At 42.6% G+C, this 18,017-nt stretch overlaps 1 protein-coding gene across 5 annotated transcripts in view; it reads right to left on the bottom strand.

The window, feature by feature from the left end:
• Window positions 1–18,017, bottom strand: part of LOC124288787 (CCR4-NOT transcription complex subunit 10-like) — a 36,805-nt gene that overhangs the window by 11,545 nt on the left and 7,243 nt on the right. For 4 of the 5 annotated variants that reach the window (XM_046725313.1, XM_046725317.1, XM_046725314.1 and 1 more), the window contains exons 3-9: window positions 16,644–16,794; window positions 14,920–14,981; window positions 12,401–12,559; window positions 4,263–4,346; window positions 3,428–3,683; window positions 1,554–1,741; window positions 1,136–1,251 (exon numbers count right to left, since the gene is read on the bottom strand). In XM_046725313.1, coding sequence (XP_046581269.1) covers window positions 1,136–1,251; window positions 1,554–1,741; window positions 3,428–3,683; window positions 4,263–4,346; window positions 12,401–12,559; window positions 14,920–14,981; window positions 16,644–16,794 — 1,016 coding nt within the window. The remainder of the gene's footprint in view (window positions 1–1,135; window positions 1,252–1,553; window positions 1,742–3,427; window positions 3,684–4,262; window positions 4,347–12,400; window positions 12,560–14,919; window positions 14,982–16,643; window positions 16,795–18,017) is intronic. The other variant, XM_046725316.1, reaches the window with a different exon arrangement.

Raw genomic sequence — 18,017 nt, 5'->3', positions numbered from 1 at the left:
ATAACCCTGACCCTGATAACCCTAACCTGATAACCCTGACCCTGATAACCTAACCTGATAACCCTAACTCTGATAACCCTAACCTGATAACCCTAACCCTGATAACCCTAACTCTGATAACCCTAGCAACCTAACCTTGATAACCCTAACAACATAACCTGATAACCCTGACCCTGATAACCTAACCTGATAACCCTGACCCTGATAACCTAACCTGATAACCCTGACCTGATAACCCTGACCCTGATAACCTAACCTGATAACCATGATAACCCTGATAACCCTAACCTGATAACCCTGACCCTGATAACCCTAACCTTAGACTTCCTTGCCGATCATGCCCAGAAAATACGTTAAGTGGTACCGGTATAAGTAAGTCTACCCTTCAATAATTACCAGTCTCAGATAGTTCACGGGTGAAAGTCAATGAGAAACTGCCAATGATTAATACAATTAGATTAGATTTTATAATAGCCTAAAGGATAACCTTGACCAGACAGAAACACACTAACATTTTTCCCTAACATTTAATGCAGCCGTAGGTAGATGGCCTATAAATACAAGAGTCATCAAAATATGACAAATCCCCTGACCCCCACAAATTGGAAAGAACACATCATCTGACAGTTACTTAAAGTCCAACTTTATGAGTGAAGTTCTGTCTAATCTGGCCGCCTGTATACAAGAGTAGTTATTACGCTATCAAAACAGTGACATGGAATTGTGATTTGTAACTTTGAACTTCTGTGTCAGGTACACACCAATATCAAAGGCAACGGAAAAAATACAAAGTATAAAAAACCGCAAAACAAAAAAGCACCACATTAGGTTCTGTTTGATATATATATATATAAAATTTTGTTGAAAAAACGTTTTGTTAGTTATGCTCCAGATATGAAAGGATTACGGACGGAAAGGACAGACAGACGAGTTGACTATATCCCTCCCTCCCACCCCACATTATATGCCGGGGGGATAATAAACTTCTCGCATTTGGTGTAATGATATGCTAATGATGTATTGTATCACAATAAGAGGTTAGGAAATACTGTATCGGAATACAAACCATCTCACACCCATATTATCGAGATGCGTATCATCCCGCTGCATCATGTCAGTTCACCACTACATCTACCTGGGTTTGAACTTGCCGACGCCACATCCAAGGATTAGTTTTCTGTGTACTCCACTCCCAACTGAGCCTTGGATAACCTCCAGTCGCTTCTCTAAACTACGGTCCTCGTCATTGTTCTGAAATTGTTTTGAAAAGACTCGTTATCTTTTATCTAATACTGGGTGAGTGAGAGCATTTTATTTCACAGCCAGACACAAAGCCTGGGTCATCCAAACTGGTGGTTGATAGCATGAATGCCCTTTGTGTTTAAAGCCAAATAAGCAATAATTAACAATAGAAGTGTGAACTGGAGTTCTACATCCTCCAACACTCCCCAAACAATGGGTACATCAGATTTAGCCCATATTCTCTTTACTCAAAACAGAAGGATCACGGTTCAGTTAGTGTCCCCGGCCTGTTCCTCCAGCCTTTGACTCACCTCTCTGTTCGCCTGTATGCAACACTCCGCTAACCTCAGCCACAGTCGAGGGTTCACCTGGTACACCTGTACTGCCTCTATGAGACAATCGAAGGCCGCCTGTGGCCGTCCGCAGTGGAGCAGTTGAATACCCATGTTGTACAGCAGTTCATAGTGTCGACTCATGCCACGTGTATGTAGCGGGCGATCTGGGAACAAGGGGAGGTAAGTAGGATGATCTCTCTGACAAAAAGCTGTTGCAATTAAGAGTCAAGTTTTACGCGGCACTCAGTAATATTCCAGCTATATGGCGGCGGTCTGTAAATAATCGAGTCTGGACCAGACAATCCAGTGATCAACAGCATGAGCATCGATCTGCAGAATTGGGATTCGATGACATGTGTCAACCAAGTCAGCGAGCCTGACCACCCGATCCCGTTAGTCAAGGTTGCAATTAAGAACTTTAAACAGTATTTCATCACTAAGGACATGTATTACATTACAGAAAAGGTCTTGTTTGTTTAAAGCCTAATGCCATACTCCAGCTATATAATGGCAATCTGTACATAATTGATCCTGGACTAGAAATGATAGACAGCAATAATCCATGTTGTATAATATGGAGTGTGAGTGAGTTTAGTTTACCCAAAATGGGCTTCACACATTGTACCCATGTGGGGAATCGATCCCGGGTCTTCGGGTTTGAGTGAATGCTTCAACCACTAGGCTACCCCATCGTCCCATGTACAAGTCCGGGTTAGAATGAACCTACAGTAACCCATGCTTGTCGTAAGAGGTGACTAACGGGATCGGGTGGTCAGGCTCGCTGGCTTGGTTGACACATGTCATCAGTTCCCAATTGCGCAGATCGATGATCATGCTGTTGATCACTGGATTGTCTGGTCCAGACTCGATTATGTACAGACTGCTGCCATGTAGCTGGAATATTGCTGAGTGCGGCATAAAACTAAACTCACTCACTGTACAATATGAGAACCAAGTCATCAACTCAGACCACCCTATTCATATGGTCACCCCTTATGACCAGCATTGACTTGTCGGTGCTCTAACATGAAATCCATATAAGGGAAAATGTGTTTGGTGGTGACTACTCTTGTAACCACGATTCCGTTCCAGAAGGAAGCTGGGATTTGAACCCAGGGTCATAAGATCCTTACACCTATAAGGAACTCTGCACAAAGAAATGGTGTCTTACACTATGAAGCCCCCAAGCTAATATTTATGTTACAGTGAGATCATCAGGTTCTGGCTAAATTGCGTCATGGCACACTACCTCACTCACACTACTCACAGTCTCTGCAGAAATATCGAGGATCAAACATAAAACACGAACATCTGATACTTCACTGAACAAAGCATGATAGATCCCAAGTAGAGTGAGTGAGTGAGTTTGGTTTTACGCCACTTTTAGCAATATTCCAGCAATATCACAGCGGGGGACACCAGAAATAGGTTTCACACATTGTACCAATGTGGGGAATCGAACCTGAGTCTTCAGCGTGACGACCGAAATATTTATCCAAACGGCTACCCCACCGCCACGATCCCAAGTAGAAACATACAGGTCAGTTTAAGTTCAGTTTGGGGAGATTTGTTCAGGAAATAAGCACAACTCTCACGTTAAGTTTTAGTCCAACTTATCACTAGGTATAAAAACCAAACCAAACCAAAATACAGAAACATCTCCGAACATCCAAGGACAACAGTAAACCACCTAACCCTACCACCACGGTAAACTGCAAAGCAAGTTTCATCAAGAAATATTCAAACCAGAGAGACAGAATAACTGTAACCTAAATGAAACATGCTGAAGTAACACCCAGGTAAATCTCCACACAACATCCCACCACACAACACAGTGTTCTTCCACCTACTTTGGCCTCCTGCTGCAGCATCTTTCAGAGCGTTCTCATTCTCCTGTACAGCTCTGCGCAAGTAGAAGGCCCCGAGGTGATGTTTGCGGAGGTGGAAGTGAATACATCCCAGGTTGTTGAAGTACATCATCGGGAGGCTCTCCCCCGTGTTAGTAAAGACCTGAGCCTGGGGGTCCGAGCCCAGCATCCGGATAGCCTTCCGCAGATTCCCTCGCAGATACTCAAAGTTACTCTTCAAGTATATCACAGAGGTGCTCTGAAAACAATTGTGGAGTGAGTAAATGCAATGAAAGTTGCCAGGTTCAACCAAGACCTGATTTATGAGATTGATGCAACACGTGATGTTTGGCAATAAATATGATAAGACACTATTGGTTTTTAATACGATTGAGTGACTGAGCGAGTTGTTTTATGCATGCTATCATTATGACTGACTGAGTTTGGTTTTATGCGGCTTTTAGCAATATTCCAGCAACATCACGGCGGGGGACACCAGAAATGGGCTTCACACATTGTACCCATGCTGGGATTTGAACCCGTGTCTTCGGCGTGACGAGCCAACGCTTTAACCACTAGGCTACCCCACAGCCCTGCTATCATTATTCTAGCCACATCATATAAATAACTGTGGATGAACACATAACAAATCAAATCCCATATTACACAATACATTTTAGCCCTGAAGCGCTACTGGTCAGTGAGGTCAACTATCACAGGAATTTTACTTGTCCTTAGCACAATTAAGGAGCCTCAGGCTCGTGGGCAAGCATGAATTTCAAAGGCTGTATAAAATTGATACTACGTTGTTGACCTGCGACGTGTCCAACTGCCTCACCATTGTTTGTGTGTTGAGTAAAGACTTGAGTTCCCTCTTGCACATCTTCATGGACTTGAGCATGATCAGACAGCGAATCTTGTACTGTGAACATATCAGTGAAGAGCTCATAAATACTTTTGTGACTGAGTGAGTTTAGTTATATGCCGCTTTTGCAATACTCCAGCAACATCACAGCAGGGGATACGAGATATGAGCATTACACATTGTACCCATGTGGGGAATCGAACCTGGGTCTTCGGCGTGACGAGTGATGCTTTAACAACATGACTAACCCACCGTCTCCAATACCTTTGTGACTTGTACCACAAAGTAGGAAAGAGTTTCCTATTCTCGCGGCACTTACGGATATCGGCTGAAAAAATAACACAAACAATTCTTATCGTATGAATGTTTGTTGTTATTAAATGAAGGGCCTTCTCCTCTAACATCTGCATCTATCAGCTGCCAGATCCATCAGGTGAATTACCACTCCTGAGCCCGGTGATAAACAATGCCATCCGCCATTGACGAAACGAGGCTTCTCCCATTCTCGCGGTATTACCAAGAATTAACGTTATTGAGTGTATGTAAGAGCAATCCTGTCTGAAAGGGCGAGAAAAAGTAATGATATGTCCAAGTTGGTATAAACTCCCCAATATTCGTGACACTGCAAGATTTTGATCATTCACCGACTTGGTCCACTTCCTAGTTACCAGTCAATGATGTAAACAACCGCTAAGTGTCACGCACCGACGATTTCGTCAGAAAACGTATTTACCGCGAGAATAGGAAACCCGCAAGAATAGGAGACGGACCTATACCATGAAAATGTTTAAAATCTTTATTGTACTTCTTTTTTTATAAAAATGAAATTTTTAGAGTAAAATTAATATTTTATACTTATCCTGACTCATGCTTATTGCTTGTCTTCTTCTTGCAAACATAGTGGAACACGTGTATCTCCCAATTGAAGTTCCCTTCAATTAAAAAATCACTAATTAGTACTCACCACGAGTTACCTCCCTTCCACAAGCTCGGGAACGAGGGCGCCACCTGAACCCATGTGCCTCACTCTCTCCTTTTGTTTTGAGCCCGACACTTTATTTTTCCGAAGAAATCCAAAGTGTTAAGTGGGGAGGACGGGAGGGCTTACCTCATGAGTCAGGATAAGTATAAAATATTAATTTTACTCTAAAAATTTCATATTTTCCCTTATCCTGACTCATGCTTATTGCTTGTAGAATCCGACGGAAAAGGAAGTGGGAATATATATACTTTGGATTTTAATAATTAGTGATTTGAACTGTGATGATTGTAATAACCCTATGGGAACTTCATAAAGGCACTGAACTGATGAATTCCTGCTGTTTAACTTATCAGCTGCCACATAAAGGTTATTACAATTTATAGAATATGATAAAAGTATAAACAACATTAATGTAAGCTGAAGCTATTAATGTGATAATATAAACTTCTGTGAGTTTATAGTGAATACTTTTATAAATTAACCAAAGTATTAAGCTTAAGATATGCATATATTTAAGCTATAATAGTATAGTACTGTGCTTAAGATATAATTATAACTTAAGCTGTATAATAGTAACCAACTCCTTAGAGTTTGTTAGCTAATACATTTATGCATATGACCATATGACTGAGCTTAAGGATTGATGAAACTTAAGCTGAACATATATATATAGTAGCAAAACTCCTAGGAGTTGTAAGCTTATATATAGTATGATATAAAAACCAAAGTACTGAGCTTAAGATAATAAATTAAACTGCAGCAAAATATATAGATAGCATGTAGCTATTAGTACTGTTATCAGATAAGTATAAAATCTGTAAGATAGACTTATCTTCTCCGTGGAACTGTCAACTGTTGAGTGAGGACCATGGGACCGAAATGGTGGATACCTGAGACGCCCCTCGGTGGTGATATCTCTCAGATAGTGGTTGGCAAACACCATATCGGATCTCCAGAAACATCCCTCCATTATGGTATTCAACGAAAGCAATTCCCATGTAGAGCGAGACTTGAGGCTAGCCTAATTTCGTGAGGATTAGAAGCTCTTGGAGGGTCGAGTCCTGCAGCCTTGTAGGCACGTAGTATAACAGTTCTGATCCAGATAGAGATCGTGAGTAATGTGAGACTTCCGCTCTGCGTAGCTGTAGATATAGGGATAAATAATCTCTTGAATTTCCCTCTGCTCTTTTTGATCGTTGGAGATATATTTTCAGTGCCCTCACTGGGCATAGTGATAGATCCATCGTGATCATGCGTCCAAGCATGGATGAGAGAGCTGGGACGGGAATAATCTGTCTGGTTGACCTGGCAGTTGGTTTTTCGCTATAAAATCCCAGCTTAAGTCACAGATGAGCCGATGTTATGAATATCATCAAAGCGTTCTCTCTTAATCCAAAGCGGAATCTCTGACCTCCTGGCGTCCGTGAGCTAGTGCTAACAGGAATAAGGTTTTGTGGGTCAATGATTCAAACGATGTAGATAGCAATGGTTCATAAGCCTCACTAGTGAGGTGTTGGAGCACTATATTTAGATCCCAGGCTGGAGAGTGAAACTTCCGCTTCTGATCCTCCAATCGAACGCCAGAACAAAGCCGAGTAACTCTGGTGTTTTTGTTAACTTGACGCCGCTCGCATAGTTATGACAGAACTTATGGCTGCAAGATAAGTGGACAAGGTTGAGCCTTTTAGATTCTTAGTTTGCCGTCAGATAACATAAGAAATCTGCCACTTGAGGATGTGTAGCATATCTGGCTGTAAATCCTTTCTTAGCAGCGAATTGACAAAACTGTGCCATTTGTCATCGCATTGCCACGAAGTTGAGTTACGTAGTGCAAGCTGACCGCTTTAGCCGCCTGGCAGAATAACCTCTCTTATTCAGACATGCCTTGATACAATCCATACATGAAGTTGGAATGCTTCTGGTGTTTCGCACTTGTTTGGTGTGCGGATGTATCAATAGATTGGCGCTGCAGTGGGAGCTGAAGAATAAGTTTTCCCATTACTTGAATGAGATCTGGAAACCAAGTTCTTGCTGGCCAGTAGGGCGACTAAAATCAGATGGAGGCTCTGCGCTTGACTGATTTTCTGTAAGACTTGTGGGATCAACGCTGGAGGCGGAAAGCCGCACGCCGCTGAGTCTCTCCCACGATATGCTTAGAGCGTCCGCTGCCCATGCTAGTGGGTCTGGCACTGGCTGATACACGTAATGTTGTCAGTTGCTTGTTGAATCGAGTGGCTTAATAGGTCTATCAGTGGAGATCCTATTTCCATGATTATTTGATTGAATATCTCTGTGTGGAGCATCCATTCTGTCGGGCGACGGTTGGTGTGGCCGAGAGAGCCGCCTGCTAATACATTCTTTGCTCCTGAATGTGGCAAGCTCTGACGGTATGTTTAGATTGTCGATTAAATCGAACAGTCTGAAACATCGAGTCAGTAGGTTCTGTGACCTTGTTGAACCTTGTTTGTTCACATAAAACGCCACTGTTGAATTGTCTGTGTGAACCATCAACTGAGCGTTCTGTAGTATGTTGCTCCAGTGACTTATGGCGTTTATGACTGCTTGCATCTCTAGCAGATTTATGTGACATTTGCTCTCTTGATTGCTCCATAGGCCTGACGCTGTCCTGCCAGCAAGGTGGGCTCCCCAACCTTGTAGTGACGCGTCTACGTAGAGATGTGTGTTCGATTCCGGCTCTACTAAGGAGACGCCAAGCAAACATTCAATCTCTTGGTCCACCAGAGTAGATGTGGTTTGACATAATCTGGTAGACTGAATGGTAGAGGGTCCTCGAGATGAGCATTGATGAGGACTTGTAACGGACGTAATTGAAGCCTGCCTCTGACTGTCAAGTCTTGAGCTGATGTGAGTAGTCCCAATAGGCTCTGCCACTGTCGAGTGGTAACGGAGAGAGTAGGGCTTGAGGAATAAGTTGTTGATCTTGATCCATCTGTCCTCCGGGACTACAATACGATTCTGAGCTGTTAGAAATCGTGATACCTAGAAATTGCAGATCTTGCGCTGGTTCTAGGTCCGACTTGAGTAGATTTACTAACCATCCTAATTGTGTTAGTAGCTTGATTATAAAGTTCAGCTGTAGTCTGAGACGCTGTGGATCTGGATCCACTTGTATACCGGGCCGCCTAGGTAAAAGCGCCATAAGACCTTGACGATGTAGGTATGAGACAATAGGCTTGGTCACTCTTGTGAATACCCAAGGGGCCGATGTGATTCCGAAGGGAAGAACCTTCCATTGGTAATGTTTCCGCCTAGGATAAATCTTAGATATTTCCTTGAGTTGGGATGAATCGGATGTGTAGATATGCGCCTTGCAAATCTATGCTGGCCATGTAATCTTTGGGACGAATTAAATGCCGGGTTATGTAAGTGTATCATGCTAAACGCTGGAGGTTTGCATAGATATTCTCTGTTGAAGATGCTCATGTTGTATATGAGACTAAACTTCTCCTTGGAATTTTTCTTCGCACTAGGAAAACTGGGGAGTAGAAACCTGGTACGATGTTTCGCTGATCCAGAACTTCTAAGGCCTGTTTGTTTAGTAGAGTAAGTACTGTTTCTCTTAACATAGGTAGTTGTGCCGGTTGAACGCTTGAACCCTGGGGGTTGACTGTTAACGGAGGCTTGGCCTTGAGTTGTATTAGATATCCGTGCTGTAGGATGTTGGATACATATGGATCTTGTAGTATTCCCCAGTTTTCCCAGTGTAGCTGAAGGCGCCCACCCACTTGAGACGGTTGTACTGGAACGGCTGGGGTGGAAGACTCCAGTCGCTCTGAACCTGAATTTCATCGCCTAAATCCATCGGCACCTCTGGATGATCTGCCTCTAGCTGATCCTCCCTAAATTTGTTGTATGGGCTTACTTTAAAAGAATCCTTGGGATCTTTAGCTGCAGCTAATTTCTTGTCCCGCGCTTTCTGTAGCCCCAAAACTTAGACTTGCCCGAGTATCTCTGTGTTGACTGTTTAATGACGCTCGCTAAGGTATCCATGGATCTGATCATAAGAACCTCTCTTGAGTCTTTAGATACTTCTTTGGAGACCTTGTCTATGTTGCCACCAAACAGTAAGGGCTGATGACCATGGAGCTGTGTATAGAGATTCTGTAAATTGCTTATCCCAAGAGCAGGAGGCTAGTAAGCCTTGCCGACTTTGAGCCATGGTAGTAGTTTCAGTAAGCTGATAGGTGCTCTGTAAGAAATTGGTGGTCTCTTTTCTGCATGAGTAGAGCTGAGTAGATCATTCTATCTTCCTCCTCTGTAGAATTCTTGAACTTGGTGATGAGAGTTTCATTAATCGCTCTAGATCTATTCAATCCAAAGAACATCCTCCTGGCGATGGTATCTAGTTGAGCTTAATTTGCATCGCCTACTTTGTAACTTCTGGACTTGGCATCGCTGATTAATTTAAAGTTGTCATCAATATCCTGGGCCTTGAAAAGGGTCCATATTGTGTCCAGCAAATTTCTTGGCATTGAAGACCGGAAATGTGTAGATTGGACTTTGAAGATTTGGAACAGGCTGTATCCAAATTAGCTGGTACCGCTGCAATCGGATCAATAGGAGGTAAGGTGATATTGTCTACATCATCATCCTTCATCAGGTAAGTCTGAGTTGAATTCTCGCTCTTCGATGGGGAAGCAAGTTGTAACTCATTCACCATCCAGTATCTGATCTCAGCATCTGAGAAAATGATACCTTCTTCCTCTGATGTAGGGTCACATGTCGGAGTCCTAGATCTGTAGGAAGATCTATGAGAGGACTGTGGTGAACGGACTGACGAAAGTGGCTAGTGTAAGGAGACCTTGAGGAGACATCCTCGGCTAACGCTGGGGACTTCGCTAAGCTCTTCTAAATCTTCTGGGCGAGGTAGATATGGAGTCACTTAGCCTTCGCGACCTTCGCTAATGTATCGAAGTCAGTGTCCGAATCGACATATGCTAGCTTGCTGCTTCGCGAATCCACCTCTGTGTTCTACAGGGTGTGGGCTCGGGCGGCCTCCTTCTCCGCCGCGATGTCCCTCGCAACTGGATAGGCTCTAGCTCTTCGCTGAGGCGCCTGGGACTTCCTTTATGCGAAGTGATCGCCACGGGCTGGGTTGCCTTCGAGAGCGCTGCTTTGTGGGCTCTGGGGTCCTACGCTGAAGCCAAGGCGGCTCTGGGGCCCTGTATGACTTATTAAGGGTTGGGCTCTGGGGCCCGCGGCTGGGGCCTCTGTAAACCGTAACGGTCCTCCATCAGTCTCATGATTTGGTTAACCAGGTCGCCTGGGACGGTCTGCGCTTGGCGCTGAGGGTGGCCTCTCTGTGAAAGTGACGGGACCCTCAATCAAAACTCAGGCGCCAGCGTAGGCATCTCTGGTTGCGTGTTTATCTGCGCTGTAGTGACGGTAGCAGATACTGGACGCTTCTTATGACGCACATCTGAATGATAATCGGAATGTCATCATCATATAAACATAATTCTGAGACAGGTAGAATATCGGAGGCAAAATTATTTGTAGTTTTCGTGAGATTTCCCTTTGACGGCTGTGGACCTGGGGGTTCGCCGCACGCTGAGATGATGTGGACGCTTCCTAGTCTTAGACTGTGAAGACGGAATGTCTTGAGATGCAGGTCGCTTCTTGGACATAGCGGACTGTGCCCCACGCTTATCCCCCGAGGGAAACTCCGCATGCCACCAGCCGGTGGCGGGTCGCCAGTCAACAGTTGACAGGGTATAATAGCTTCCGATCTATTAGCCATGACTGAAGATTGTTTATGTAGATTTATCTGCCTTCCGCCCTCAAAACGGAACATAAATATTTATCAAAGGCAGAAATTGGTAAATTAATACATAATTTACAACGAGAAACAATAGAACATGGAGTAATGCAACTAGGGCATTTTAAATGTGGATCGGTAGCGAATAACGAAGTTTACAACCTGTGCAGATTCTCATTAACGAAACTGTTGAACAAACACGCTAACCGTGAATAAAACAGCAGAAACACGACTAATAATCAATGCAAGTTGAATAAGGATACTAGTTACACCTCTATAACTGAATATAAGAGGTACTAAACTAAATATAAATAAAGGATATAGTGTGTTGGGAGACACAGGCGCTCTCACGTCCAGCTCACTGGGCGAAGAAGGAGAGAGTGAGGCACATGGGTTCAGGTGGCTCTCGCCGCCGCTTGTGGAAGGGAGGTAACTCGTGGTGAGTACTAATTAGTGATTTTTAATTGAAGGAACTTCAATTGGGAGATACACGGTTCCACTATGTTCGCAAGAAGAAGAAGACAAGCAATAAGCATGAGTCAGGATAAGGAAAAATATAAGCAAGCCAAATATATGTTTGAGTGAAGCATGAATGCAACTTTTTGTGCATTCATTGAAACATAAAGATTTCAGAAAATTTTGGCCAGTCAGAATTGTGTAAATTTGTGCGACAAATTAAACCACAGACTTCCTGATCCAAGATCAGACAAGCCATCAGTGTGATGACGAAACACCCTGCTAAACAATGCTCAGTCTAAACAGTGGAAGCAGGTTATGATTAAGTCAAATCATGATTTTCATAAAATCTGACATCTTCTGCCCATCTGGTGACCTTTCAAATAAGCCCATCAATGTCGAGGCTTCTAAGAACTTGGTCTGATTGAGTGCACAAAATATTTCATTCTTGAGAGCAATTAAAAATTCATGAATTTAGGAAAGCACATGAATAAAACAATGAAGTAGCTGAATGTCAGCCTGTAAATTATCAATTTCCTAACAAACAATACAAGACAATATAAGACAAACAAATGACTTAGCTTGACCATCGGATCTATTCTGTCACTTCTTACGACAGCACAGGTTGCAGAGACCGATTCTCAACCAAAATCCTCTCAAGCACATTCCAGCTCCTCTGTTACTGTGATTCCAAAAGTTAACATCGATCAAGCCTTGGCCCCGTTTCACAAAGCTCTCGTAAGCCTAAGATCTCGTAACTTTTCTCGTAGCATTAGTACCTCCTATGTTACAGTATAGGAGGCACGAATGCTATGAGAAAAGTTACAAGATCTTAGGCTTACGAGAGCTTTGTGAAACGGGGCTCTGGACTGAAAGATTTAAAGATCAACTCACAACACTGATCCGAGGTCTCCACGCCTCCACGGAATTCTCGGAGCTGTCCTTGTGGTCCTTTCCCTTCTCTGGCTTCTCCGGCGTGCCCTGCCCGGCGCCATGTTTACCATTAAAGTAGGTCTTTTCCATGTAGCTCAGCATGCCCATTGCCTTCTCCGGCTGTCACACATAAGTATTCAATGACAAAGAATTCAAAACTAAGCATTTTTTAGATTGCTCAATGGGCATTCTTTTTGTTATTTCGAAACTGAACTGTAAAAGTTTAAAATGACTTTGCTTTAACAGTAGTCGGTATTCTGAATGCCCGTCTCTCCACCGCGAACTTTGACCTGGCTGAACTTGACCTATTTTTGTGGCTATCTTTGGTCATTGATGCGATGGTGCTATATACAAATTACATGAAGCAAGAAGACAAAGCTCGTCTGTAATTATGTTCAATGTTCATATGATGATATACTGGAAGAGTGAGTATAGTCTACATCACATTTAGCAATATTCCAGCAATATCACAGCAGGGGACACCAGAAATGGGCTTCACACATTGTACCCATGTGGGGAATCGAACCTAGGTCTTCAGTGAGACAAGTGAACGCTTTCACCACTAGGCTACCACACTGCCCTACTACTGGAAAAACTGAACCTGTTGGCTTAACTTCAGTGTCAAAGAAACGCTGAAGTTCTGCCTCTGTGAGATGAATACTAGTGAGTTGGCATTGTAAAACAGCAGAAATTGCTTACTGTAATCGTAGTTATTTTCGCGTGGGATTTTTGTCAATAATCATACCAAGCGAAATATTCGCTTTAACCACTAGTCTACCCCACCGCCCCGTACAGGTAATGAATATATTCATAAAACTGCATAACATGAACATTAACAGTCATGCTTCTAGCCAGTTCCTCATCATTCAAATGAGGCCAAAATTTTTTTTAAAATGTTGTGGTTCCGATTACACCTCTTTAAAATTTAGGGTAGGTAGGTAGGAATTTGTTTTTTAACATAATTTTTTAGACGTAAAGTACAAACTAATAACACATTTATCAATGTATAATTGTTTATTAATCAAGCTTGTGGCCATCATGTTGACTTTCTCTGTCAGAATGACCGATGTCTGTCAGTGCTGGGAAAAAACAATGGTATCTGAAAGCTTATTTTGTTCATACCAATTAAAAAAAATAGGGTCGGCACCAGAATTCAAGGGTCGGTCGGGTAATAGGAACCACAACATTATTTTTTTTAGGCCTAAAGTCCTGATCACTGGTACGACCTACACTGCTGGTGGGGGACCTGTTCCGACACTGAATTCCCAGGGGTTCAAAAATCCCATCGCCCGACGCCCGGGACAAGTCAGTTTTCATTTCGGGCAATCAAATAATGGTATCTTACTTGTCCGTGGGCTACTAGATAATTTCCACTTATGATTTCAAACCGCAAATAAACTTGGATTTAATTTCATATCTGCTCAAAATGTAGCTATTACATTTCGCAATGATAATAAAGTCCAGTAAACATTAACATCAAAAACCATGTTGATTTCTTCTTTCATAATTACATCATCATAATTATGGCATAAAATCAGGGCAAGTGGAAAATTAGTCAGGACAGGTTACTTTCTTAAAGTAACTTGCCCTGTGGCAAGTGGCTTTTTAAAAAATTTTTGAACCCCTGATTCCAATAGTATAACCATCATGACCACACCTAGGTCAAAACATATATATGTCCCTTCCTATTACATGCTTTTCAAAAATAGGGTGGGTGGGTCGGTTTTATGTTTTTTTTCCGCTCTTTAAATATTTTTTTTAGTAGCACCTGGTGAGGTGAGGTGAAATTGGGTTTAACGTCGTGCTTGAGAATATTTTGCTCATATGACGACGTGCATGCGTGTGTATGTGTATGTGCGGCTGCTTGTACTAGCCCAGACTTAAGCTGGTTTTATAGTGCTAGCCCACTGAGATACCATGCATGAATACCCCACTCAGACACAGTATACCGACCAGTCCTTGTTGTACCCATTAATGCCGAGCGCCAGGCAGGGACCAACAAGTACCATATTTTAACGTCTTTTGGTATGACGCGGTCGGGGATCGAACCCGCGACCTTCCGCTCTCCGGGCAGACGCTCTAACCGCTACACCACGGAGGCAGCCAGTAGCACCAGGTGGGCACCTGAGAAGGTTTTCAAGAGTACCATATCATGTAGTGACAATGCCTTGTGATGAAACATTGAAAGATTTCGAAATGAAATCATTATTTATGTTATTAATTTGCAGGTTTTGTCAGTGAGAGCCCATTATGCCAATTCAGTGCAATCCATTTTAGCCCTATGTACATTGAAAAACATAAAAATATTATACTTGATTTGGATAAAAATGAAAATTGAAATGCACTCCAGTCATGATATTGACTTGGTTAAAGAAAGATTTAGGGTCGGGGGGTTAGGATAGGGTCAGTTGGGTTACCGGAAACGGACATATATTTTTTTTTGCCTTATGGCAAAATAAGCATCACTGATCCTCTCTCACCTGAAACGTGCACAAGTACAGCTCCACGAGCAGCAGAAGCACCTTTCTGGCTAGGAGTTCTTCTGTGGAGAAATACTGACTATTAGCATATATTGTCATAACCAGAGGTACCGAAGCTCACATTCAAAGACACTTGGAAACTAAAGTAAGCAGAAAGCTAAGGATGAAACAGTACAGGGATGCACTGATAAGCCAAGATACATGTTTTCTTCTGTATCGATACTAGACAACTCGCTTACTAAAATTATTTTTAATTGCTTAATGACACTCATTCCCAATCCCATATAATGTTACAGTTAAAGCAGTGTTTTAATGAGTGAATTTTACACCACACTCTGCATAATCCAGCTATATGGAGGTGGTCTGTAAATAATCAAGTCTGGACTAGACAATCCAGTGATCAACAGCATGAGCATCAATCTAAGCAATTGGGATACGATGAGATGTCAGCGAGACTGACCACCCGATGCCGTTTGACGCCTCTTACGACAAGCATGGGTTGCTGAAGATCAATTCTAACCTGGTTCTCCACCGGTCAATCAGTGTTTTAAATATACTATCAAAACCACTGGTAGCCACGTGTCTACAGCTAGGCTTTCCGTTAGTTGCCAGGATTTATCTAGGATTCCAAACTATGTGACTATGGCAGTGAACTGGGACAAAATCATGATACTGTACAAATTTGATGTTCTTAATTATGTAAATTCGGATGAATTTGGAAATTTTCTAATTCAAAATCGAGAAACTCCATTACAATCTGCTGCAGGCTTGGGATCTCTGAGCAGGTATAGATAAGTGAGTGAGTTTAGTTTCACACCGCTTTTGGCAATAGTCCAGCAATATCACTGCGGGGGACACCAGCAATGAGCTTCACACATTGTTTCCATGGGGGGAATCGAACCCCTGTCTTCGGCGTGATGAGAGAACGCCTAAACCACTAGGCTAACCCACAGCCCCAGATTTATATGATTCCCTCTCTTACAAGCATGATAAGTATGACTCTCCTTTCCTCTCCAGTACTCCAGCCACCCATACGTACTAGTGTTGGGAATTGGTTGAAATCTCACAATTGATGATTGCTTCATTACCAACGAACAATCACCGATAAAAATTGGTTCGCGTCAATTTTCAGATTTTCCTATCCAGGTTGTTATTGCAGATATGTATAACATGATGCACCTTGCTACTTTAAAGTGATGTTGATATATCATGAACATAAACCTTCTGGGGTCTTCAAGAAATATTCAGTCATGACTTTTCAGTTAGTGAAGTGAGTTTTCTAAGAATTAAACAAGTTTTCAGGCCGACAACTTCGAAGATATGTTCCATCGTCAAGTGTTTCAAAGACTAAAACAGCAGTTCCAAAATTGTTTGTGTTCGATTATGAGAAAATGTGATCGATTGCTTGGTCGTTTAGTCACTTCAAACAATCTTCGATTATTTCAATTAATTGGAACACCACATATACGTACACATTCGTTAACCAAGCATACTGTATGTGACTGTAGATTGGCCAAATTTTGCAGACCGAAAAAAGCTTTCTGTAGCAAGGAGGTGGACTTGAGTAAAGTTAACACTTTCAAACTTATTCTCTGGTGGTAAAAACCCTAACCACAATCATGTTGCTTCATCTGAATGAACCGAAAACAACTTGGTCAGAGAAGATGTGAACTTTCCTTCTGACCCATTCTACCACCTAATTAGTAAAATTTAGTACATCTTACCCAGCGGTTCAATGCACTGAAATAACTTATCCAGGAGACTGAGAGACGCCCGGTACTGTCTGAGATGGTACAGAAGCACGGCCTGGTTGTAGTACACGAACGCATGGTCCATATCTTCCAAGCTGTCGAATGCATCAGGGTTGATGGAGAACTGGGATAAAAATTAGAACGGGAATGAGCGAGTGAGTTTAGTTTTATGCCGCAGTCAGCAATATTCCAGCTATATGGGCGGTAGTCTGTAAATAATCGAGTCTGGACCAGACAATCCAGTGATCAACAATATGACCATCGATCTGTGCAATTGGGTACCGATGGCATGTATCAACCAAGAAAGCAAGCCTGAAACACGATCCCGTTAGTCGCCTCTTATGACAAGCATGGGTTACCGAAGATTCATTCTAACCCGGACCTTCACTGGTCACTGGAATGAGTGAGTGAGTGAGTTGGGTTTCATGCCGCTTTTAGCAATATTCCAGCAATATCATGGTTGGGGACACAATAAATGGGGTTCACACATTGTGGGGAATCCAACTCAGGCCTTCAGTGTGATGAGGAAACGCTTGAACCACTAGGCTACCCTACCTCCCCCACAATAGCAAAGTTTATAATATCAATGAAAAGTGAGTGAGTGAGTGAGTGAGTGAGTGAGTTTAGTTTTACGCCGCTTTTAGCAATATTCCAGCAATATCACGGCGGGGGACATCAGAAATGGGCTTAACACATTGTACCCACGTGGGGAATCGAACCCGGGTCTTCGGCGTGACGAGCGAACGCTTTAACCACTAGGCTACCCCACCGCCCCGCAATGAAAAGTACATGTGTAGTGAGTGAATGGACATTGTAAATCCAAAGACAGCATTACTTCAACTGTAACAAGGCTGCCTGTAAAGAATGAGCTGGACAAACCAGTGGTTGATGTTGTGAGCATCATCTTAACACTTTGGGTTCGAGTGTTCAGAACAATGCTTAAAAGTAAGAGAGTCCTTGTTGTCACCCAAGGGACCGTTCACCGAATATCACAGTTTGAGATTTCATTCAAATATAACAGAGGACCTCAAGAACATTCTCCTGTTTGAACCACAAGGGTCTGTTCTCATTAAATGCAGGCAGGGAGATCACTCTGTGACCCGTTTTAAGTTCTGATGACAAGGGGAAGTAGGTGTCCTACTCGAAACTCAACACAGGGGTTAAAGAAAGAAAGAAAAGAGTCTTATATTTCTGCTCTCTTGTTACGGCCATAAATTGTGGGACAATGCAGCCCATTTTCTTTTTTAGAGACAAGACATAAACAGCACTCGACGAAAGGTCTCACAATCTTCAGCAACACACAACCAACATAGACAAGCGTCATGTAAAATTTTTAGGTTCCTTGTA

The sequence above is a fragment of the Haliotis rubra genome, unplaced genomic scaffold (assembly GCF_003918875.1).
Source record: "Haliotis rubra isolate DU_JTF1 unplaced genomic scaffold, ASM391887v1 Scf424, whole genome shotgun sequence".
Classification (NCBI taxonomy): Eukaryota; Metazoa; Mollusca; class Gastropoda; order Lepetellida; family Haliotidae; genus Haliotis; species Haliotis rubra.
The sequence above is the reverse complement of the archived record's forward strand: the minus strand, read 5'-3'. Positions and strand labels throughout refer to the sequence as shown.